At 56.8% G+C, this 24,730-nt stretch overlaps 2 protein-coding genes across 5 annotated transcripts in view; one reads left to right on the forward strand and one right to left on the reverse strand.

Moving 5' to 3' along the window:
- The first annotated feature begins 600 nt into the window (after positions 1 to 600).
- On the forward strand, positions 601 to 12,960 carry LHX4 (LIM homeobox 4). Its single transcript, XM_075509207.1, has 6 exons — positions 601 to 691; positions 7,586 to 7,757; positions 11,153 to 11,355; positions 11,581 to 11,735; positions 12,301 to 12,472; positions 12,563 to 12,960. The coding sequence occupies exons 1-6, from the start codon at positions 616 to 618 to the stop codon at positions 12,958 to 12,960; spliced, it is 1,176 nt and encodes a 391-aa protein (XP_075365322.1). The 5' UTR covers positions 601 to 615.
- Positions 12,961 to 17,589: 4,629 nt separating this feature from the next.
- The window catches only part of ACBD6 (acyl-CoA binding domain containing 6), an 89,199-nt gene continuing 82,058 nt past the window's right edge, over positions 17,590 to 24,730 (reverse strand). For 2 of the 4 annotated variants that reach the window (XM_075507959.1, XM_075507960.1), the window contains 2 exons: positions 22,405 to 22,435; positions 17,590 to 18,230 (listed from right to left, as the gene is read on the reverse strand). In XM_075507959.1, the coding sequence (XP_075364074.1) occupies positions 18,076 to 18,230; positions 22,405 to 22,435 (186 nt within the window). In that variant the 3' untranslated portion in view covers positions 17,590 to 18,075. The remainder of the gene's footprint in view (positions 18,231 to 22,404; positions 22,436 to 24,730) is intronic. The other 2 variants (XM_075507961.1, XM_075507962.1) reach the window with 1 other exon arrangement.

Below are 24,730 nucleotides of genomic sequence, written 5' to 3' on the forward strand. Positions count from 1 at the left end.
ACAAGAGGGACAGGGCTGGGGCTGAGTGCCCGGAGGGGAGGCTCGTCACCCCCTCCCATGGAGCGGGAGAAGGTCCCTGAGCCCCGGTAGCAGAGACTGGGGCCTTTGGCTCTTTGCTCTCTTCCACCAATGGCACCGTCGGACAGAGCTCCCTGGCACCGGACAGCGTCCCCGGTCGCGATAGCACTATGTCGCGACAGTGCCGGACGCCGGGGGCCGGGCCTGGCCCCGCTGCGCTTCGCGGCCGCGGGGCGCCCCTAGCCCCCGCCCCTTCCCCGCAGGCCCCGCCTCCGGCCCGCAAGCCCCGCCTCCCACCGGCAGGCCACGCCCCCGCCGGCGCGGGGCGGGCGGCGATTGGCCGCGGGCGGCCCGGCCCGCCCCCGCCCCCCTGCGGGCGGTGACGTCAGGCGCGCTCCCCGCAGGGTGAATGAATGGGAGGCGGGCGGCGCTGGCGGGCACAGCTGCGGCGCCGCGCCCGGGCCGGCACCGGCACCGGCACCGGCACCGGCACCGCCCGCGGGACCCGGCGCTGCCTCCCGCCGCCGGGCTCCGCCGGCCGGGGCCGCGTCTCTCCCTCCCCTCTTCTCTCCCCTCCGCCGCCCCCGGGCCAATAAAATGATGCAAAGCTCCGCGCTCGCTGCCGAAGGGGCTGTCAAGGGGCTTCCCGAGATCCTCGGTGTGCCGGTGCAACGTAAGGACGCTTTTCTCTTCTCCCTCCTTCGCTCCCTGCCGCAAAGGCGGCCCCGGGCCGGCGGGGCAGGGCGGGCAGGGGCTGGAGGGGCAGCGCCCTGCGGGCTGGGCAGGTGCCTCCCGCTCCCGCCCGGGCGCAATTTTTTCCTCCCCTTTATTTTCCCCGTGTCTAGCAGCGTTAACAGACGTAAAAATTAGGAGGGTGCGGAAGGGAGAGCGGTGCCCCGGGGCGGGCGGGCAGCGGCGGCGGCGGGAGCCGTGCGAAGCGATGCGGGCCCGGCCCCGACGGGGAGGTCGGCGCGGCCGCGGCCGCGGCTCCGGCTGTGCGTGTGCCAGTGCGTGTGCAAGTGCGTGTGCGAGCGTACATGTGCGTGCATGTGTGTGTGTGGTGCCCCGGTCCCCGCCCGCGCACCCCCGGCCCGCAGCGCAAGACCCCCCGCTTATATCGTTTATCGCGACAGGCAGCGCCTCACGGGCGAACGGCGGCGGGGGGAAGGGACCCACGGGCGTGCGTGCGTGTTACCGGGACGGGGAGCCCGGCTTGGCTCGAAGCGATGCCGCCGCGTCTGCGTCTGTCCAAAAATCACCTGTATCTCTGTATGCACACATATATGCTCTGTAGCTACAGGTAGCGTGTTCGTGTGAAAGCACACGCTCGCGCGTGCTGCGGGGATGTATATAAGCGCGCCTGGGGGGTGTATGCACCCACGTACGTGTGGATGTGTGTGGACCCCACGGGCGTATGGACGCCTGCGTGTTTCAGCGGGACGCACACTCCGGCAGCCGAGTGTGAGCCATAGGGGCCGTCAACCTCCCCGTTTCTATAGGGCCGAGCCGTACGCGGGGGTAGCCCGTGTGCACGCACAACCCTATGGATGTGCGGAGCCGGTGCGGGGGCGGCCGTGCCCCGGTGCGCCCCCGGCCCGTCCCCGGGGCTGCTCGGGCGGGCGGCCCGGGCTGGAGCTGCGCGGGCATGACATTATTATTATCATTATTATTATCATTATTATTATCATTATTATTATCATTATTATTATTATTATTTTCCCCCTCAGTTTGCAAACGGTTTCCACGAACCGGAGCGTCCTGCGGGCCCGGAGGAGGGGGGAGCCCGCCGGGGGAGCCGGGCGATGCCCTGCCGCCCCCCGGGGCACCCGGAAAGTTGAGGGGAGGGAGCCCCGCCGGGGGGGCGAGACGGGCCTCAGCCCCGGGAGAGCCCGGCCGGGGCGGGCAGCTGTGCCAGGGGCTCGGCCGCATTTCGGGGGACACACACGGGTAGAGGGGTGTGCGCACCCCGGCCGCCTGCCCGCTCCGGGCCGGGTTTTTCCCCCTCCCCCCCGGCTCGCCGCTGCCCTCCGGAGCCTCCCCCGCCGTTCCGTGCCCCGCACCGGCCCCCGGCCCCCCCGAACGGGTGTAATTCGTTTTCCGTGGGTGTTTCCGCGGGGAGTGAAGCCGGTGCCCTGCCCGCTGCTGCCCGGGGGGGGGGGCCGAGCTGCTGCCCGCCGCTCCTGACGGCCGGTCCCCGTCCTGCTTTGAGGGGGCTGTCCCCGTTATCCCCCGTTTCGGTCCGGTTGCCCGGCCCCGGGGGGTGCGGGCGGGCACGTTTAAGCGTCTTTCACCGCAGCAGAGGGGAAGAAAAACCCCCGTGAGGAGCACAGCCCCCGCGCCGACGCAGGGACAGCCAGGGTCTGTCCCACGGCCGAATCCTGACCGTCCCCCTGCGACCAAATAACGCCTCCGGTTCCCAGCCGCAGGGCCACTTTTATGGCCCCGAAGCCCCACTGGTTTCAGGAGAAATTAGGTGCCTAAATCACCCTGGAGCAGCAATCGCCCCAGCAGAACTCCCTGGTTTGGCCCTTCTCGGTGCCACCAAACTCTGCTGCCCACCAAACCACACTGCCCGTGACATTGCCATTTCTGCACTAACTGACGTATAGCAGGAATTACCAGGAAATAATCCAACGAGATACGATTATTATTGTTTATTTAAGCGCAAAAATCAGTGGCAGGAACAAAATATGCGAGGGTGGGCTGCTATAAAAGTTTCCATCGCTCTGCGGTTCCCCGGCTGCTCCAGCGCCGAGCCCTGCGGCCGCGGCGGGCTCCGGCCACCGGGTTTCACGGCGTTACACGGCTGGGGCCTGATCCTGCGCCGGTCACACACGTGTACGGCTCCCCGGGGCGAAAGGGCCTGGCCCGGGCAGGGAATGCCTTCCCAAGGGGAATTCAGCCCCGCTGCCCGAGCCGGGGTCACCCCCAGCAGCACCTCGATATTTCATCCTGTGTGCGATGCAAATACTTGACGTTTTCATTCCTGCGCACTACTAAACCGCAGATTTTCCCCTCTGGTTTAACCACTGCCCAGCCTCCGTATTTTAGCAGGGACTGCGTCTTACCGCATCCACCTCAGCAAGATTTTGGGGAGCCGAGCCGGGAGGAATCTCCCCCTGACAGCTCCAGCTTTGCAGGCGGGATTGTTAAAACTCTAATTCCGAATATTATTTATGAATATTGTCTTGCAAATCTCACCGAACTAAAAACTTCTGCCAAAGCCTGCGGGAATCGTGCCCGGGTGCCGCCAGCCCCTGGCCAAGGGCCGGGGGGAGGATTGATTAATCGCCGCTGGGAAAGTCGTTTGCACGCTGCAGAGAAATGAATTGGAGGGGTTTTTGCATGTGAAGGAATGAGGTTTCCTCTCCGCAGAAAGTCTGTGTAAGGAGTCCCCGACTTGGCGCTTTCCTTGGGGCGAGTGTTTGGTGCAGGCTCCGGTACCGGGGGACCGGACCGCCTTTGTGCGCCGGCTTTCCACCCGCAGTGCCGTGGCACCCGTTCTGCAGCCCCTTCCTCTCCGCGGGTGACGGTCCCTTCCCCTTAAGGGAAAAAAAACCCAAACCCAAAACCCAAAAGAAGGGGGTGGTTTGCCAGCTCGGTGCCTGGCGTGGTCCGGGGCCGGCGGGGCTGGGCTGCGGGGTGCGCCGGCGGAGCGCATCCTCCCCCAGGGCTGCCCGGCTTCGCCTCCGCCCTCGGGTTTGGAGGTTTTGAGGTCTGAGGGATTTCTGAGGCCACCCGCGAGCTGGTTTCGTTTCCACCGTTATTTCTTTCTTTTCCGTCGGGGAGAGGGAGGGATGGAAGGACGGACCCGCTGCTAACACACCACGGGAACGGCGGCCGCGCTGCTGGCGGGCGGCGTGGGGACAGAGCTCGGCACACCTTGCCAGGCCACCGCTCGGCTGCCCCGGTGCGTGGGAGGGTGCTGGGGGGGGATTGCAGAGCTGGCTACGGGTTTTAACGGGATACGGCCAAATCCTGCCGGGCAGCCGCCGTCGGGAGGCAGGGAGGCACAGGAGCTCTGCGGTCCCCTCCCGGGCACATCACCCCGGGGGGTGACCCCCAGCCTTAGCCCCCCCGGGGACCGGTTTGCGTTGGGGCTGCCGCATCCCTGGGGTGGTCCCCAGGTCCTCGGGGTGGAGAGGAGGGGACCGTGGGTCTGTGTCCCCCGCCCCGGTCCGCCTGCCGGAGCATCCCTCAAACCACCCAGCGCGCAGAGCCAGCCCCAAGACGCTGGTGGGTAACGACAGCAACGCATAATGCCGTTAACGTTATTCCTATTATATCAAATAATTTAGTTAAAACGAGTGAAATGAACGCGAGGCTTTCCACAGGCAAGGAGGCAGCGCGGATCCGACCCCGGCGCAGCCGCCTCCGTTGCAAAGCAGAAGGCAGAGAGAGCGCAGGGGCTGCGAGCTGGAAACAAAATGTTCGGTATTCCTCCCTGCCTGCAAACCAGCGGGCGGGCTGGGACACCTCCCGGTACACCGGCAGCTCCCCCTATTATTATTATTATTATTATTATTATTATTATTATTATTATTATTATTATTATTTAGTACAAGGGAGAGCAGCCAAGTCGGTGCGAGTTGTGCACACCTGTGTGCACACACAGACCCGTGTGCATTTGGTCGGTGCAGTACATCTACAGGCAGATCAGAAGTAAAAAAAAAAATAGGTCTCTGTTGCTAAAAGAAAATATTTTTCTCTGGAAATCTGGAGGAAGATATTGTATTATCTACCGCAGTTGTTTGCTTGTTGAAATTAAGCTGTGTTGCTGCCTTTAAGAAGGAGAAAGCTCCTATGGTTGTTAGCTTGTGAGTATGTATATATTCATATATATACACGTGGGTATGTATATATATAAGTATACACATACACTTGTTTATATAAATAACCCTTTCAATATAAAATATGTTTCATAAACGTGCATATACGTTTATGAAGTAAATAAGAAAGATATACTTTGCGATGCCGCCTCTCGGAGCTGCTGCCGCGCTGCTGCCATCGCCTGTGCCAGCGGCTTTCGCGTCGCTCTCAAATAAATCGGTTTAACAAATGAAACGTGGAAAATGTGGCCAGTGGCGACCTGCAGCCGCGGTGCTGCTTTCGGCAGCTCACGGCGGGGCAAAGCACCCGGCTGTTCTCAGAGCAAGAGGGAGAAGAGGGACCTGTGGGAGCTGTAGGTGCTGCTTTTTTTTTTTTTTAATTTTTTTAATTTATTCTAGTGTTGTTAATGCGACACAGGCTTAAATGCCAGCAATAAATATGGTCTGAAGGGCACTGGGATTGTAACTATCTAACCTTGTGAATTATAAAATAAGCTGCCTTCACTTCAGATACTTGACAGTACCCCAAAGTATTTTTAAATAATGTTGTTGAAGGCTGTAACAATACGATTTTCTCCTGTGGTATCTGCCTTCTCCCCACCCCCCTTTCTTTCCTCTACTTTCCCCCCCTTCTTTCCTCTTTCCCCCCCTTCTTTCCTCTTTCCCCCCCTTCTTTCCTCTTTCCCCCCCTTTCTTTCCCCTTCCCTCCCCTTTCTTTCCTCTTCCCCCTTCTTTCCTCTCCCCCCCTTTTCCTCCCCCTTTTCCTCTCTTCTTTCCTCCTTTCTTTCCTCTTTTTTCCTTTCTTTCCTTTTTTCCCTCTTCTCTGCCTGTTTCCTTCTTTCCTTTTTCTTTCCTTTTTCTTTCCTTTTTCTTTCCTTTTTCTTTCCTTTTTCTTTCCTTTTTCTTTCCTTTTCCTTTTCCTTTTCCTTTTCCTTTTCCTTTTCCTTTTCCTTTTCCTTTTCCTTTTCCTTTTCCTTTTCCTTTTCCTTTCCTTTTTTCCTGTCCTTTTTTCCTGTCCTTTTTTCCTTTCCTTTTTTCCTTTCCTTTTTCTTTTTTCCTTTTTCTTTTTTTCTTTTTTCCCCCTTTTTTATTATTTTCCTTTTTTCCCCCTTTCTCCCCCCCCCCCCCCCATTTTTCCTCCCCTTCCCCTCCCCTCTCCTCCCCCTTCCCCCCCTTCCCCCCTTTTGTCCTTTCCCCCTCCCGGTCGCACCCCGGCCAGGGTGCAGGGGGAGTCCGTCCCTCTCTCCCGGCGCCGAGCCCCCCGGCACCCCCGGCCCCCGCAGCGCGGGGCGGGCTCCTCCCGCCCTCCCCGGCCCCTGTCCCGGCAGCCCGGCTGTGCCGAGCCGCGGGGCGCGGGGGCTGCTTTCTTTTACCGCGGGTCGGCAAAAGAGCCACCCAGCTCGGCCACTTCGGCTGGGGACAGCAGAGTCCCTCCTATGCCTCCCCAGCACTTCCAGCTGTGTAAAAAAGAAAAAAAAAAAAAGCACACAGCCTCCCCCCCCGCTATTTACTGTCAGCCGCAGGGGAGGGAGGCAGCCCTTACGCATAAACATCTCTCCTGCTCTTATGCTCCAGCTACGGGCATGAGTGGTTTTTTTTTTTTTCTTTTTCCCCCAAATCAATCTTCTTTCATGCGTGCGTGTCAGCATGATGTGCCTGGCTTTTACTGGGCAATCTTCTGCGGACTTTTACAGCACCTCCCGTTTATTCTGAACTATGGGCAGATAGAGAGAGAGATAAATATCCAGCTCTCCAGAACTATAGAAGCTGTCCATCTATGGGCAGACATTGTATAGGAGTCTGGATGGCTGGGTATACATCTCGCCTTAAGAAAAGCCCTCCTTCTCCAAGCATCCTCCCACAGTATGGGTGATGTAGGGGGGGACTGGATGGGGCTGGACCTGCTATCCCTGGTTACTGCCGCTGTGCTCCAGCGTGGCCTTGCATCAGCCCACATTTTCCAGCTGCTTCCAGCACCAGGGGTCTGTAACACCCTGGCTGGATGGGAAAAAGCGGGCAGAAACCCACAGCCCCCATTACAGGAAAACCAGGGTCCAAAGAGGTGTTGGACCATGGGGGATGCAAAGTCACCTGGTGCCCTGGCACTGCAGGGAGAGGGGCACTGGGCAGCTGCTGGTGGGGCCAGCGTGGCTGGCACAGCTGGCTCGTGGTCCTCGGGATGCAGCGGGAGCAGAGGGGAAGAGACATTTGCCCATGCTGAAAAAGCCTCTGCGGGTGGGGTGGAGGTGGTTCGCGTCCTTCACCCCTGGGTCACAGCTGGGACCCCGTGGGTGAACACCTGGGTCACCCTGGCAGCCTGACCCTTGGGGGATGGGGGTGGCCGTGGGGAGCAACAAGCCATGTCCCTGTTTGGGGGCTGTGGGATGCCATCCCAGAGGGAGCGAGAGGCAGGTGGGGAAACGGGTGGTAGGAAGCAGGACGTGGCCTGAAAAAATGGGGTGCAGAAGGGAAAAACATCATATGTGTGTGTCTGTGCATTGAGAAGCCAGCAGGTCCATCGGCTTTGCTATCCCAGAGGGTTTTGGCAAAGGTTTGCAAAGGAAGATGTGCCGGGACGCCGGCGAGGCAAGGAGTGGCAGCTCATCACCCCACAAAGCACCAGCATGTGCCAACGCTGGGGTTTGCCAGCCGCGCCAGTCGGGTGGGAGCACCGCGGGGGCGAGGGGGCTGCGGTGGCTGACGCTGCTCTTGTCTCCATCTCTCTCCCCCCTTCCCAGAGATCCCCCAGTGCGCCGGCTGCAACCAGCACATCCTGGACAAGTTCATCCTCAAGGTCCTGGACCGGCACTGGCATAGCTCCTGCCTCAAGTGTGCCGACTGCCAGATGCAGCTGGCCGACCGCTGCTTCTCCCGGGCCGGCAGCGTCTACTGCAAGGAGGACTTCTTCAAGTGAGTACCACTCGGGGGCACAGCCCCCCGAAAGCGGCGTCTCCCTGCCCGCGAAGCAGGCAAACACACAACCTATTTTTAAGCGTAATTTCTCCAAAATTGTCGTCTTTTTTTTTTTTTTTTTTTTTTTTTCCTGTGGAAATAAAGGAAATGTTGGTGCTTTACAGCTGCCGCAGGCTGGATGCTCTTTGTTGGGATGTAACCTTCTGAAAGCCCCAAATCGCCCTGATGGTCCCGTCCCTCCCCTGTGCTGGTTTCAGAGCCCCGGAAGGCAAGCTGCGGCGGGCCGGCAGTGGCCCCGGCTCCGCTCGGAGCTAGAGGGCAGGAGAAACCCGTGCAAGGCAGCGGCAGCGCTGCCTGCTCCTGCCCGCGCCCCTCGCTCGCCTCGCCGGGGTTTGCTGATGCTGCTTCTCTCCTTTCGTCTTTTTACCTTTTTTTCTCTCTCTTTTTTTTTTTTTTTAAATCCTTTTTTTGCTCCTGGTAAAAAAAACCCCCTCATTTGATTTCGTTGGCAGCTGCCTCTGAGTTGTGCGATGCCCAGCCTCGGCGTTTCCCTGCTCCCGTGGGACAAGACAACCCGTTTCCTGTTAAAAATGATCTTTTCAGTAGGGATGCTTTAGTCCCTGGCTGCTGGTGAAATCTGGGAGCTTTCCCAAGGGACGGCAGAGGGTGTTGCACCAGGGCTGGGCACAGCTCTGCCCTGTGAATTGCTGTGAAGTGGGGGGTGCTGGTTCACACCTCCTGCGGGGACAAGGGCCGGATCCTGGCCAGTGGCTGCCTTTTGCTGCCCGGGTGCAGGTGATGGGGCCCAGCCAAAAAGGACCTGCTGAACCTCGGGGTCCGGGGCCACCTGCCCACAACATCATCTCCCATGTATCCCCGGCCACGCCGGCTCTCCCCATCACCCTCCGCTGCCGGCCAGCTAAACCAACCAATGGTGATTATGCCCCACGCTAATCCCCAGGCAGGACTTTCCCTGCCTGCCCATCCCTGGGCTCTCAGGCCTCCTACTTCCCCCCTCACCAGCCATCAGGGCCAAAGATGCATCTTGAATTTCTCCTTCCCAGCTGGGGAGCGTACAACGGTCAAAGCAGCCGCTACAGCCTGGGTAATAACACTTCACTTCTGATATTTTCCAGCCTATTAATCACCAAGTCATTTAAATAGTCACCCAAAAGGTGCGGGTAATCAATGTTAATTAGAGTTGAAAGATCAGCGACTTTCTTAGATGAGGTCCTGCCTGGATTATTTGGTGCCAATCAATAGCATCTCGGCGCTCGCTCAGGCTCTCACCTCACCTTTATTTCAACTGCTCATTGATTTTGGGGTAGGTAACCTGCAGAGGACGTGAGGATTTAAGGCCAACTTCAGAGGCAGATTTGCAATTCAGGAGCCGCTTCCAAAAGATGAGTTTTTGATTTTCATCTTTTTTTTCCTTCCCCAAATCGCAGCTCTTGGTCCCCGGCCACGGGCAGCTCTGTCCTGGGTCCGGCCATCCCCGGGTGGTGCGGAAACACCCCGGGATGCTGGGGGGGTGTTAAAATGGCTTTAATAGTGTTATGTGTGGGGGGTGGATGTGCAGAGGGAGGATGGGGGCTGCAGAGGGTGCACTGGCTCAGCCTTGGGCACAGAAAAGCATCGTCCGTCTGTCTGTCTGTCCTATCCCTCCTCTGTACATCCCTCTGTCCCTCCCTCCATCCTTTCATCCCTTCATACCTCCCTCCATCCCTCTGTTCCCTCCCATCACTTCATCCCTCCCTCCATCCCTTCATCCTTCCCTCCCTCTCTCCGTCTCCTATCCCTCCATCTCTCATCCCATCCCTCCCTCCCTTCATTCCCTCCCTCCCTTCAGCTCCCATCCCTCCCTCCCTCTCCCATCCTCCCAGCTGACTCTGGGAGAGCTGAGGTCTCCCCAGCAGATGTCTGGGGACTCTCCCTTTATCATACAAGCCCAGAAAATGAGACAAAACAGGTTTTGCCTCCTCGCCTTCTGCTTCCCGACACCCCTTTGGGCAGCTGCCGAAATTGCGCCGGTGCCACTTGTGCCCAGTGCCCGCCACCCGTCCCTGGGTGACACCTGCATGACTCAGGGATGGTCTCAGGAACCCAGCTTTGGTGGCCGTGCCCTGGCTTTCCAGATGGCTTGAGGGCAAGGGCAACCGCGGGGCTCATGGGGTGATTTTGCATGATCGGGGGATGCTCAGCCCTCGGGGGGGCAGCGAGAGGTGCCTGGGGTGGCTGTACCCCCTGGGCACCCCCAAACACCACCGCCTGCCCCTGCAGCCTTGGGGCTGGGGGCCAAAGGGCTTGGGTTTTCCTGGGCTGCCTCTTTCGAAGCAGATGGGTCTGTTTAAGGCAGAGGGGACAGATTTATTCTGATAGCTTTGCTGCCTGGGCTGCTGCTGCAAGGCCAGGATGGCTCCGTGGGGTCCCAGCGCCCCGCTGATGGGGTGTTTAGGGGTGCTGGGGGGAGCAGGGGAGACCCAGCAGAGCCTTTGTGGTGCCGGTGGGAGGTGGGGATCTGCCCCATGTCAATCCCAAAGCCCACACGGCTGGCACTGAAAACAGTAGTGGCAACATCCACTTATTTTTGACTTTCTCCTGTGCTGCCACCACCTCGTGGCACGTCGCCCTCGCGCCGTTAATTCAGTTTACAGTGAGTGTTGTCTGGGTGTTATCCTGGTGTTAGCCTTCATGTCTGCACAGGGCAACTGCACCCCGCCACAGCCCGGGCTGCACCCACACGGGTGCACCCACGAGCTGGGTGCACCCCAAGCAACGAGCACCCCAGGCTCTCTCCAGCAGAGTACCCGTGATCCGTGGGGCTGCTGGGCGAGATGCGTGCTCCTTGCACACTCCTTGCACCGTTCTTGCGTGCTCCTTCCATGCTTCTTGTCCCATTCTCGCACGCTCCTTGCATGCTGCTTGCACACTTCTCGCATGCGCCTTGCACACTTCTTGCACGCTCCTTGCAGCCGTGCTGGCAGGCTTGCTTGGGCCCATGCCTACCCCAAGCCAGCACACCCAGTGCACCCGTCAGGCTGTCATTACAGTGTAAGAGCCCCATCATTCTGCATTAATCTGGGATTCATCATGCTAGCGGGGCGGTGTAATTAATTTATTTGGTATTAATGTGGATGAAATATGTACTGTCCTTGCAGGGGAAAATCGGGCAGCCTATAAGCATTAGTTAAAAGAACCATTAAAATCAAACCTTCCTCAGCTCCATTAGGCTGGTCTTTCACACTGAAGAAGATAAACCCCCGCCGTGTGAAGTGTCATGCATAATTAGGTTGATTGCTGGTTTAAACTCTGCCCTGTCTCCTGGTCCCCATCCCATCTCCGGCAAAGCCCACCTTGCCAGGGGGCTCAGGGTCGCCCACTTCTCCTTGCAGGCGTTTCGGGACCAAATGCACGGCGTGCCAACAGGGCATCCCCCCCACCCAGGTGGTCCGCAAAGCCCAGGACTTCGTCTACCACCTCCACTGCTTCGCCTGCATCATCTGCAGCCGGCAGCTGGCCACCGGCGACGAGTTCTACCTGATGGAGGATGGGCGGCTGGTCTGCAAGGAGGACTACGAGACCGCCAAGCAGAACGGTAGGCACCCTGAAAGGGCTATGAGGTGGGACATCACGGCGAGGGGTGGGGAAAAGCCCACGGTATGGCCACGGGTCATGTCACGGCGTTGTACCTGCAGGAAGGTGTCTCTGCGGGCTCTGGGGCAGCTGGTTTTGGGGAGCTTTTCCCCAGCAGCGTGGGCTGGCAGTTCGGGGTTGCTCAAGCTGCTGCGGTCGGGGCTGGTACCGGCTCCTTCGCTTGCAGACGACTCTGAGGCTGGCGCTAAGAGGCCCCGGACCACCATCACGGCCAAGCAGCTGGAGACGCTGAAGAATGCCTACAAAAACTCTCCCAAGCCCGCCCGGCATGTGCGGGAGCAGCTCTCCTCCGAGACGGGGCTCGACATGAGGGTGGTGCAGGTGAGGCCATGGGGATGCCCTCTCCACCTTGCTCCTAGCAAAGAGGGACACAGGGGTCCCACTGGGGTGCCAGGCTGCAGGGTTTCAGGCTGGGTTTCGGCGTGCCAGGCTTCGGGGGTTGCAGGGGTGGCAGGGGTATTGGGGTGGCATGGGTGCGTGGGAGCTGGCATGCAGGGGTGCTGGCATGCAGGGGTGCTGGTGTGCCAGGATGCTGGCCATCTGGGGTGCATAGGTGCTGGCATGCTGGGTTGCAGAGGTGCTGGGTTGCATAGATGCTGGCATGTGGGGTTGCAGGGGTGCTGGGTTGCACGGGTGCGTAGGAGTTGGGTAGCACAGATGCTGGTGTGCGGAGTTGCATGGGTGCTGGCATGTGGGGTTGCAGAGGTGCTGGGTGGCAGAGGTGCAGGGATGCTGGCATGCTGGGATGTAGGGGTGCCAGGGTGCCGGCGTGCTGGCTTGCATGGGTGCTGGTACGCTGGGCTGCAGAGGTGCTGGGTTGCAGGGGTGCTGGCATGCAGGGGTGCCAGGGTGCTGGGGTGCCATCGAAGTCCCTATTTCTCCCCAGGTGTGGTTCCAGAACCGCCGGGCCAAGGAGAAGCGGCTGAAGAAGGACGCGGGGCGGCATCGCTGGGGGCAGTTTTACAAGAGCGTCAAGCGGAGCCGTGGGGGGGGCAAGCTGGAGAAGGAGAGCTCGGCCGAGGACTGCGGCGTCAGCGACAGCGAGCTCAGCTTCCGCGGTGAGCGGGGCACCGGCACAGGGCAGGGAGGCCACAGGGCTCCCCCCTGTGCTGACCCCCCCCCTCTGCTCTCCCTCCTCTCCCCGGCAGAAGACCAGATCCTCTCCGAGCTCGGCCACACCAACAGGGTTTACGGCACCGTGGGGGACGTGGCGGGCGGACAGTTGCTGAACGGCAGCTTCTCCATGGAGGGGACGGGACAGTCGTACCAGGACTTGCGGGACGGCAGTCCCTACGGCCTCCCTCAGTCGCCGTCCTCCATCTCCTCCCTGCCGTCCCACCCGCCCTTGCTCAACGGGCTGGACTACGCCATGGACGGCAGCCTGGGGCTGGTGGCCCACGGGGCGCAGGGGGTGAGTCAGACACTGCGGGCCATGGCCGGGGGGGGCCCCACCTCCGACATCTCCACAGGGAGCAGCGTCGGGTACCCAGACTTTCCCACCAGCCCGGCCTCCTGGCTGGACGACATGGATCACCCCCCTTTCTAAGCGCCGCTTGCCCCCCGCCCCGGCTCCCCCTGCTCCCCCCCCAGCCCGCAAGCGCAGCACCGAGGGCGCCCGCCGGCAGTTGACCTTTCCAGGATTTCCCATGGGAATCGGCCCCGGAGGGCTGGAGGGAGAGGGGGCGGCATCAGCAATGGCTGGGGGTGGCTGTGCCCGGGGCGGGGGGCACAGATGCCTTTGGGTGTAAGCACAAGAGAGGTGTCGGCACGTGGGACACGCGGCGAGGACCCCGGCGCAGGGCTGGGGCACGGCGGGATGCGTGACGGCACGAGCCAGCGGGAGGGAAGGACAATCAGGGATGTCAGAGTCCACCCCGGCGCCCGTGCCAGCCCTGCACCGTTCCTGCCGAGCACCGCTGCTATTTTCAAGAGTTATTTTTCGATACGGAGTTGAAACGCGACTCGGCGCTGCCTGGAGCCTCAGCAGAAAGAAGAGTCTATATTGTAGAAGGGTTTATTTTAGCGAGGCCGAGGACCTGTCCAAGCAGGGCCATCGCCCCGCTGCCCGGGGCTGACGCTGCCTGCTCCTGGCTGGTGGGAGGGGAGCTGTCGCACGGCGGCTGCGGGGCCATGATTTATCCCCGTCGTGCAGGAGTGCTTATGGTGCATCACTGCGGGTTCTACCTTGGTCACGCGGCGGGGAGGAAGTAAAAAAGAAAAAGAGGAAAAAAAAAAAAAAAAGCCTGCAGCCTGAGCTGCCCAAGGGCCAAGCTGGGCTGTGGCAGGGCCGGCCGGGATGCTTGGGGCTGGCGTGTGGAGACAAGCCCCTGCCAAGTGCTGGGAAGGGTGGGAGGGAGAGGTGGGGAGTGTTTGCTCTGAGGATATTGCAAAAAATTCCCCCCAAAAGGAGGGAAAAAGGGCATTTCATCAGCTGCAGAAGCACCCACATGGTGGGAAGTGGAGGGGACAGGGTGGGCGAGACCCCTGACATCAGCTGCCCACCTCCTCCTGCGCTGCGGGGCCAGCAGAACTGAGGGCGGGTGCGGGCGGCCAGGGAGGACCCGGCTGGTTTTGGCACACCCTGCAAGCACCACGGGGTCTGTTCCTGGCTGGGCCCACCCAGCACCAGCCCCTTTCTCAAAACCCACCTCCCTGGGCTTGTGGTGGCCACCTGCCCATCTCCCCCGGCACAGCTCGCAACCCCCCACCCTCGCCAGGCTGAAGGCGTTCAGCCCAATGGATAAAATCCAGCTCCACGCTCGCTGCTCGGGGTGCCTGGCTCTGCCCCGGCCCCGCGGGGATTCCCTGGCTGCGGGGTCCCTGCCATCCCCCCCAGCTCTGGGGTGCTGCTGCTGATCCCAGGCTGCCCTTCGGGGAGGGCTGGCGGCAGGTCCGGTTAGCTGGCTGCTGCCAGAGGCCAGGGGGCTCCGAAAGCAGAGGGGAGAAAAGAATAAAACTGAAAAACAAAAAAAAAATGCCACACAAGAAAGCACATCACTGGTATGTCCCTGTCCCTCCTTGCCCCCCCCCCCCCCCCCGGGCTGGGTGTGTTGGTGCTGCAGGAGCTGCACCCATGTGCCCCCCCCAGCCCAGGGTGCTGCTTTGTGCCAAGCCCCCGGCCTTGCCGGGCACTGCAGGCGGCTGGTGGGGAGGGGGACGGGGGGGCTGTGCCTGCTGCTCTCCATCCCCCTTCGACAAGGCCAAACACCCCACGCTCCCTTCGCTGTGTAAATTTTGTACAGTTCCAGAAAGTGAGAGTCTTGTTTCCTGGGGGAAAAAATAAAACCCAACAAAAATAATAATAATTAAAAAAAATTTCAAAGAATAAAACCTTATTTATTGCCATGTCTTTGGGGAGAAAGGACCCTCTCAGTCCTCCCAAACTCGGGCCCGGGGCGTTGCTTTTGTACCCTGCCTCCTGTGCGTTGGCATGAGATGTGTACGGTCACCCCCTCGCCTTGAGAGAAAGCAATGTCAAATAAACTCGGGATGCTCTTTAGCAGCTGCTGTCTTTGGGATTTTCTTCCTCAATGGGACGGCAGCGGCCACCATCGGCATTGCCTGCTCCGGCACCATCGGCCGTTTGGGGTCGGGATCCCCTGGGACTTGTTCGGATGGAGGAACCGGCGTCCCTGGATGGGACAAGTGACACCGGTTATCGTGCCCTGGCTTTTTGCAGGCATGGAGAGGTGGGTGGGTTTGGGGTGGGCAACTCCATCCCTGCCACGTGGCATCCCAAGACGCCTGCAGCTTTTCTGCCACCATGCAGCGGCGGTGGTGGGTGCCCGCGGTCCCCCCGGTGCCGGCAAAGCCGGCACCGGGGGGACCGCGGGCACCCACCACCGTCGCCCAGCCATACCACCGCAGCACTCAGCAGGTGCAGGTGAGATGGAAAAGCCATGCCGGGGGGGGGTCCAAGCCCCTCCACAGGCACCAGTGTGTTGGCTTTCTATATTTTAATCATTTTAACATTTAATGCTTCTCAATTAAAGTGATTTCCTGGAGTAGATGCCAAGCTTAGGCCGAATGCACATTAACCACTTTCTGTATCGGTAGTTAAAGGCACCGAGGGATTTAAACAGCAATCCGCAAGGCTGCTGGGGAAAGGTTTGGCTGAATAAAGCAGATTATAAACAATAATATATGTCTTTCTCATTTTTTTTCCCTCCCCTCCCTGTATTTTTTTTTTGTTTTTTTTTTTTTGGAAAGGCTCCAGCCTCACAAACAGACCTAAAGTGCTATAAACATCTCCAAGGCTGAGCGCTCGGCCCCCAGATGTGCTCGCTGAAAGCATGGGCATCGTGGCTACTGCTTTTCATCCCTGGTTTAAGAGAGATTTTTTTTATTACCCAGCACGTCCATCAAACCAGGCAGTGGCTGTGCATTGTGGCACTGCACAAGGGTGGCCTTGCTTGTCCCTAGCTTTGATGCCAGCATGTCCCCATCCCGAAGCCAGCGGAGCAGCTCCGTGCGTAGCACCCCAGCACTGGGGTTGGCATTTTTGCTTCATCTACATCTGGATGCAAAAGCGACTGGTGTTCTGGCGTTGCTGTCAGCACCCACTGCATTTTGACCGTGCACTGTGGCTGCGATGAGACCTGCCTGCGGGTCCTCTTGGCAGGGTGAGGGAGAGCAGAAGCCATTTCGGGTCCTTGCTCAAGGGTCAGGGGGCTGTCGCTTTGTTTCCATTGAATAAGCATCGCCCCACAGGGACTGGCAGGGACCCTAAATGTTGAAACCTGGCATTTGCCGCACAGCGTTAATGTTTATCAGCAGCTTGCTTCACGCAGGTCTGCATCCCAAGCTCCCTGCTGCCAGCTCGTTTCACCGGCCCCTTGTCGCACCTGGGCAGCAAAAGCATCCCCCAACACAGAGGGGCCGCAAACTGGTAGACAAGATGTATTTTATTTTTGCCATCCACGCTTCAGCTAGGAGGCACGTTTTTTGGGAGGCTCAGAGGGAGCAGGCTTCAGGCTCAAGTTTCCTACTGACTGCAGAAAAAGCACTGAAGGGGCTTTTTTTTCCAAAAACGTGGAGACTACCACTGCATCTCCCCAGCCCATCGACCCCTCCAACATTAAGTTAATGGAAAACAAGTTGATGTGGTCAATATAAGGGCCCGTACAGCCTGTTAACTTGCCCAAGCCACTTCGTCCCCGCCACCGAGCCTGCCCCGTGCCTCGCGTGTGTGAGCCACACTGTGGTGGTGCTTTGGCTGCTGGCGGCATTCAAGCCAGTGCAGCAAACTTCGTCAGCATTAGCAAAAGCTGGCAGGAGCCAGGAGCCACCGTGAGGGGCCAAAATTCACGTGTGCCTCCTGCCCAGCCAGTCCTTAACGGAGGGAACGTTCCCATTTATTTTCCTGAGGCTCGATGCACTGCAGAAAGGACTCGATGGCAAGTAGCTTCCCGTCACAGCAACGGAGATTTCCTGTGGTCTCCCCAGGCTGTAAATCTTGTCCAGGGAAAAGTAAGTGGCATGGCAACGCCCCGCAGGGAAGCCACGGCCACCTCTTGCCGTGTACACCCACCCAACGCAGCAGCCTCCCTCCCAGCCAGGAGTTAGCCCGAAGCACAAACCCATCCCCTGCAGCTCCCCTGGAGCACGGCCAACCCACCGGCACAGCCCAGCGGGATCCCTACGAGGATGCAGAAAGCCCCGCACCTGTCCCACCTCACTCCGGCACTTGAGTTATCACCACAAATTTCCCGTTGTTCCAGGTATTTGGCCAGCTGAGAGGACCATGAAGTGTCTGACAGGCCCATGGGGGTGACAGGGTGAGTGCAGGTTTATGTCCGTGCCCAGCTCTTACAAAAACCCAGCCCTGCACAAGCAACCCTGGGGACCAGCACGCGACAGGAGGACCTGGAGCTGCTGATGGAGGCAGGGTTAAAACCCATGCTGTTTAATTCAGCGAAGCGGTTGTGTAACGTGGTAAAAGTCCTCTCAGCTTGGAGAGGTTGGTTAGACATAAAGCACTTGTCTTACGTATGTTAGGTGAGAACCAGAGGGACAGCCAGACAGCTGTACGACCCTGCCGGTTTTTGTAGCCCTCTCTCCCCAGGATGAGAGCTTGAGCAGAGCTTTCCAAGGGCTACAACAGCTCTGTGCTGCCTTCCATCCTTATTGCTTCCAAGGAATCAAGTCACTCCCTCCAAGACAAACACACAGAAGCTGCATCCCAACACTGTGCTTTTCTTTTATTTATAATATTTTGTTTGGACCCAAGGGAAAAAAACCCACCCCACAACTAAAACTCAACCCGAACGGAAGAGATGAGCATCTCACCTGGCCCAGCAGCCCTCCCCTCCCCACGGAGGAGCCGACCAGTCAGCACAGGCTGCTCTGGCGAGATATCCAATGCAGTACTTGTGTTTAATACAGTAAAAGGATACTTGGGGCCTCCTCCAGGCCCTCTCTCCCCTCCCTTGCTCCCTCCCCCCCCCCAATACTGATAAATGTCAGAGCATGCAAAACCCTGATCCCATCCTGCCCGGGATACACGCTCGGCCAGCCAGCCCTTGTGCTGGAGAGCCCTCCCTGACCCCGTGCTCTAAAAGCTCCCCTTTGAACCCACAAGGCGTTTCGGAGGGCAGCAGGGGAAGAGAAGGGGGGTTATTGCGGAGCGTCTCTGTCCTCCCCGCTGTGCCTTGCCGCAGGGTTAGGGCTTGCCAGCGGTGTGCTGCTGCAGAGCCGAAGTGATGGCTTTACAGTCTGTCACCTCCTCCGGCAGGCACCCCTCCTGGTCCCGGAGCGTGGCGTCGGCGCCTGACTTCAGCAGCAGCTCCACGATGTCCAAAAACTCGCAGGCGGCGGCTGGAGGGAGAAAGGGAAGGGTTAGTCTGGGGATCCTGACCCGAGGCGGCGGTGATGGGCGTTTCTGGAGCGGCGCTGTAGCTGGCGACTTCCCACCGGCAGGAAACGCCGTCTCAGCACCTGGCCAGGCGGAGCGGATCATTTTTCGGGGCAGTGTTCAGTACTCATTGTATTACTTGCCTTTGGATTTAATAGTGCGAAGGAAAGGGAAAAGACAAGAGTGAAAGCAATGAAAAGCCAGAAGTCCTGCGAGGGCGTTACTGGTGCAACCACGGCCCCAGAGCCGGGCAGTTTGCAGGGCATCACCTGCATGATGATGCCCTGGGCGCAGTTTGGCTAATGCTCCTTCACGTCCAGGACTAGAGACAGACCCTGGGAAGGGCTACTGCAGCACCACAGAGAGCCCCGAAGTGCCGTCTGGGAAAGCCTTCCATGCCTGCTTTTGTACCCAGAATTTATAATGTATTTATAATTTATTATACATTTATAAACTCCTGCCCCTCACCTGCCTCCTGAACCTCCCAGGGCTCCACAGGCAGCTTGTCCCAGGCAGGACATGGTCAGTACTGCCTCGCTCCCTGCTTTTATCCATCATTTCTCCTCACAGAAAATTTGGATGGTTTTTAGCTGCTGGCTGGACTTTCCCTGGGCACTAGCTCCAGGGGCACATGCCTGTGCCCACAGCCAGCCAGTAATGGCACACCACCGTTATTTCTAATCCACATGTCCGCTAGCAACTATTTTTTCAACCCCGATTTACTCTGCCAAGATAGAATCAAGTTTGACCTGAGCTCTTCCCTGTCCTGAGGACAGCGTGGCAGCTTTCAGCTCCCTCTCCAACCTTGCCTAAGGATGTTAAAAGAAAAAGAACCAGGAAAACGAGGAAAACTCCTAACACTGGAGAGCTGGGCTTGGCTAATATCAGCAAAAGTCCCAGTCCCTGGATTTTCCTTTAAGCCTGTGCAACGCAGATCCTAGTGAAGCCGAAAACCGTCTCAGCCCTGACCTGCCTTAGGAGACACTTCCTCTTGCATTGGTAGCGACTGGTTTTAATTATATTTCAGGTGCTTTTACAATGTAACCAACTAACTGTTTTTTGCAGTTAAATGTAGTAATTAGAGTGTCTTTTGCATTACTCTGCAGTTTTCTACTGACCCAAAGGGACAAGCAGCAATGTTTAATTAAAATAAATTTGACATGTGATTCGAGCTTATACTGAAAAACATAAAAAAAGGGGACAAAAAGGGGGGAAGGGGTTGGTGAGGAAGCAGGTGGGGGTGTGGGTGAGGCTGAGCTGAAGGGCTGGGAGGCACGTCCTGGGGTGACGGCACAGCACCCTTGCAGAAAACAGACTTCCAGGGGTGCCAAAGAAGCTGCGGTGGCAGCTCCTGGGGATGGGGAGCTGGTGCCTGCACGGCTAAAGGTGGCTTCCTTGTCCGGTGCCGCTGGCAGGCACAGCCCATGTCCCCGGGCGGGCCAGGGACATCCCTGGGGACGAGCACAGCTGCTGGATTTATCGCACCCTGGGACCCTCGATTTGTCAAGGGCCGGAGTGGCAGCCGTGACACCGGTACGGGTGAAGACGAATTTCCATTCAGCGCAGTTCGCCTTCCGACTCCATTAATCCTCAGGGTTCAGATGATGAATTTCTTTCTTTTTTTTTTTTATTATTTATTTTCCCTCCAGCACTCCCTCCCACTGCCCTGCCACAGCACAGACAGAGCCGAACAGATGGTGCTTTGCAGGGAAGCCGGAGCGCCCATGAGGATACAGAGCCTGCCCACTCCGCGGCCACGTGGCCACAAGTGCTTGGAGAAGCCTTGATTTCCTCTGGGAGAGGCAGTGGCAATGATTTTAGTATTCCCGGCGGGTGGGTGGATGGATGGATGGAGAGGAGCCGAAGACTAACGGGCCGTTTAGCGGGGAGCCCGTGCTCGTATCGATCAACACGACACCGACCGCTGCCTCCAGCCCGGAGGAGAGCGGGTCCTGTGGTGGGTCCCACCGGTGAGCCGGTGCCTTCGGACCGCGCTGCCGGCTGGCCTCCACTTAACCTCCAATTAAACCCGGGGTCTGCGCCGATCGGAAGGAGGCAGGATTTATAACCCGCAGCAGGATGCAGTTTGACACCGGCTGTAATCAGGAGAGCTGTCACCACAAGGACAGCTGTCAGGCCATGCCGACTCATAAAAAGGGATGGAGACACCCTAAAAGCAAGCAGTGGCTGTCTCGCTGGCCTTGCTCACAGGATTTAACCCTTCCCTGAACAACCTCTAACAAAAGGGAATGTCGTATAAAGGCACCACTCTGCTCAGCACTGCCAGAGACAGTTTTCAGACGAGCTCTCATGCCTCTCTGCTGCAATTAATGGCTTGGTTACGAAGCGCTTACCGAGATCATGAGATTTTCAGTGAGTTCTAGTTTCAGGCAAATAGCCACTTGAGTCAAAACCATTCACTCATTTAACAAGCTGTTTTCAAGATCGGGGTGATTTATGACCAGATCAGCTAAGTAAGGGAATGAGGACAGCCTGGGTGCAGCGATGGTCAGCCAGGGACAGCAGGGCACCCGCGGGCACACCGGACCTGTGTGCCAGTGACCCAGAGAGGCTTCCCCAAAGACGACGTACAGGGAGGGGAGCTGGGATAATACTCAAGGGGAAGAAAAAGTTTGGACACTTCAAACATTCAGGAAAAACCCCTGGTAAATTGTCATGATTGAAACATCTGAGCTGGCAGGGTGGATTGGAGAAACCCTTTCTGAAATAATGTTAATTAAATCAGTTATGTTTGTTTGCTTGTCTTAAACAACCAGCTTCAGCCACCAGCCGGAGGGATCCACCCGCAAATAATTTACATTGAGGTGATGCATCCATCCTTTACTTTCACATATCAGACTTGCTTGAAGCAGGTGCTCTTGGATAACTTACACACATGCTATGCTTTTGCACATCCTACTATAATCCACTGTGCACCCCTCGGTAGGCAGATGTCAGTGCCGGAATTGGGAGCAGGGGAGAGCATCTCCCTGGGAGAGAGAAAGTCCAAAATGTGGAATGAGCTGGGCAGAGAAAGAGGCAACATGGTATTAAGTGCTGTCGCTGTTGTTCTGCGGACACTGCAGCGCTAAGCAACAGATTTGCTACTTCAGTCAGAATGATAAGAATTTGAAAAATAAAGTATCCTACAGGAAAGATCACGTGGGGAGAAATCATACATTATTGTAATTATAGTCTCGGTTCAGGGGCCCTGGAATCTCGTAGTTTAGATCCAGATCCAAATGCTGTGCTTTGGCCTGATGGTCTGCAAAGCAATTTTGCCATCCTGCTAATGCCCTTGTGGAGAGATTATAGGAGAGAAAAAGACACAAACACTTCAGAATGACAAGTATGCTCTTAATTACACAGTGACAGGTGTCGAGAGAGTATAAAATAATAACTGGGTATGTCTTAATTTTGGAAAAAATGATGATACAGATTAAATCGATACTTTTTTCCTATTCCCTGCACACCAGCACCGCATGTGTCACTTCAGTCTCTACTTTTCTCATTTGGAGATAGAACAATCTTTCAATTAAAGACTGCTATAAAATCGCGTATCTAATTAGCATGTAATTGTAGGAGGGACACAAACTGTAACTTCGCTCTGCTGGTTTTGGTAGTAGAGAAGCTGCTGCTCTCTCAGCTGCGATCAAACAGGTTTGTCACCAGGACATGTGGAGGCGAAGGCCATCTTGCTTGTCCCCTTCCCCTCACCTGTGTTACCTGTTAGAGCCACTACAGACCCTCCTCTCAATCCCCCGATGGCTAAGGGACTTAGCATCCCCTAACCAGAGCCACCCCCAGGTCTGGAGGTAGCACAACTGCATCCTGGAGACACAAAGGTGCACAGGACAAACTCTGCAGAAAGTGCATCGTTAACTGGGGGAAAAGGAAGGCTTTAAGGTGAAATTTGCAGAGGAGAATGAAGGGAGGACAGCAGAATTCCTCGCTGCTTCTCCCAGGGCTCCTATTCATACCATGCTGGGATTTGCTGGTGGAGGTAGCTGCTGGTTAATCAAACCCAGCTTCCCTGCTCATATTTCTGCTGAAATTTGCTTTCTGTATGTAGACCATTTACTCCAGCTGCAAATCCATCCTGTTAAGAGGGAACAACCAAGCTGAATGGCAGCTTACCGTAATGGAGTGCAGTCTGGCCTTCCCCATCCTGAAAAAGACAGAGACTTGATTTTAGAGGTATAGGTAACGTCACGGGGATGCAAGTAAATCCCAGTTTTAAATAAATAAGCTGAATCACAGCGATATTTTAATTGACTAGATAAACAGCCCAGGACACCCAGCTACCTGGCAGCCAGGCTTTGAATCATCATCCACCATCAATCCATATTGATGGATAATCAATACCTATCCACGCATAAGAGTGCGTGGATCACGTCATGACATGAGTATAACTCAGTCCATAGCGTTATCACTTCCAGCCCATAAAAATGAAGGATTTCAGTCCTGTGGCCTTACTTTGGGACCCTCACTAATCCTGATGCTTTAGTGCAAGACGCTTCTGTGCAAGCCCAGCCTTGGCCAGCTACTTGAGAGAAGGGTAAAGCACCGGGACGCTGGCACAGCTCAGTGTGCTGCACTCCTCAGCACAAGGGAGTACAGAGGAGAAACTCCCACTTTTCTTCCAACTGAATAAATCTTAGGTCCTCGCTCTTCAGAATTCAGGTCTGGACAAAAGCGGACCCAAAGCCCAGGTAATTTCAGTTGGGCTGCTGGTTTCCCTGCCGTACGAGGGTGAGGAAAGGGCTACGCACAATGCTCGGGAATGAGAGCTGGTTGCCGAACTCATCCTTGTGAAACACCTGCGGCGCAAGGGCAAAGCAAACCGCATGATTTAAAGACGTTGGCACACAGCTCCCTTTTCAAGCTAACACATACGCCACTGTATCAGCTGCAATGGTTTGGGAAGCGCGTCCCGCTCCCAGACTTGGCAAGCACGGGCAGGGCTTTGCTGGTGAGCGGTCGATGCTCGCGTGGCACATCCAGCAGTGCAAACCCAGGCACCGCGCCGTGCCGCAGCCTCGTCCCGCCACAAGAACAGGTGAAATAACAGAAGGAAAGAATTACTGGCCCCTTTACTTTCACTACCCCACCAGGATTAGCCTCTAATTCAGTTCTTTGCCTCCTTAATTTATTTGCATCTGTTTATGGAGACTTAAGTTTTTAATTACCATCATCTTTGGGATTAAGGTGCAAATTCTACAGCCTGCTGTGGATTCTGGAGCAGGAGAAAGGGAAAAGAACAACAGGAAAACAGGTAGAAATCCCACCCGTTGCTGCTTGGGGACTTTTGGTTTCCCAGCCTGTTTGATATTAACCCTATTCTGCTGAGGAACTAGGAACGACTTGTGTTTCAGGGTAGAAGGTGCCATGCTTTGCTCTGGGACACTGCACCAACACAACCACCAGGAGCAACAGGGACAAAAGAGAAAGCCAGACGTAATAGACATCTGCTGCCTAAACATCCATTTCATGTCCTTGCTGCGGAAAACGTGGGAGCTGAGATTTTTCCCTTCCACGTGCCACTATGCCCCATTCGTGGCACTCACACCAACACTTGGAGGCGCCTCATTTGAGAAGCCTGTTTCTGCCCAAATTGTGGGAGCGTAATGCAAATGGGTATCATTAGAAGATACTGCAAACCAAACAACTGAAGGAATCAAGGACTGCATCCATTGATTATTCCACGCTAATAAGGTAACTGATCTGAGCCAGAGCCCCCGAGCGGTCCTTAAGCACACGCCTGCTCAGAGGAGTGACAGGGCCAGCACTGACTTCAGCAAAATACGGAGCAGGGCTGGGGAAGAAGAGGCGGGAGAGCTACAAATGAGTTATTGGAAAGGCAGGCTTTCAAATATACTGGTTGTGCGTGTGCTGGGGGATGGGAAGCCAGCTCCCCTCCGCATCGCTGCCTTCAAAATTGTAGCTGACAAAACCCGCAGGTGAATGGGATTGGAGATGTGCAGCACCAATCCCTTTCCACGGGAACACTTTGCTGCAAAACTCTTTATAAAATACATAGGACTGCTCCAGGTATACTACAGCCATTTGTTCCTCTTCCCAAGGTCTGCGTAAAGCACTGCTGCTTCAGCAGCAGGCTTTGGGCTAACGAGGCTTTTTGTTTCTCTTAGATTCACTTTCTGGCATTCATTGGGCTAAGAAGAGAGCGCAAGTCCTGGCATACGAAATGCATCTCTTTAATCCCAGTGTGGTTTTTAAAAAGAACTATTAATCCAATGTTATGCAAACATTGTTTACACTTTATTTATGCTGTGGATTTTTTTTCCCCCCTTTGAGCCTGACGGCTGGCCAAATGCTATTTGTTATGCTCCTCAGATGCTACGCTATTTGCTTGTATTTTCTCTGTGACAAATTTTAATCCAGGTAAATGGAAAAAGCTCTAGTGTGGTCACTCACTAAGGGCCTTGAAATGTCCTCGGGAGGC

The sequence above is a fragment of the Mycteria americana genome, chromosome 7 (genome assembly GCF_035582795.1).
Source record: "Mycteria americana isolate JAX WOST 10 ecotype Jacksonville Zoo and Gardens chromosome 7, USCA_MyAme_1.0, whole genome shotgun sequence".
Classification (NCBI taxonomy): Eukaryota; Metazoa; Chordata; class Aves; order Ciconiiformes; family Ciconiidae; genus Mycteria; species Mycteria americana.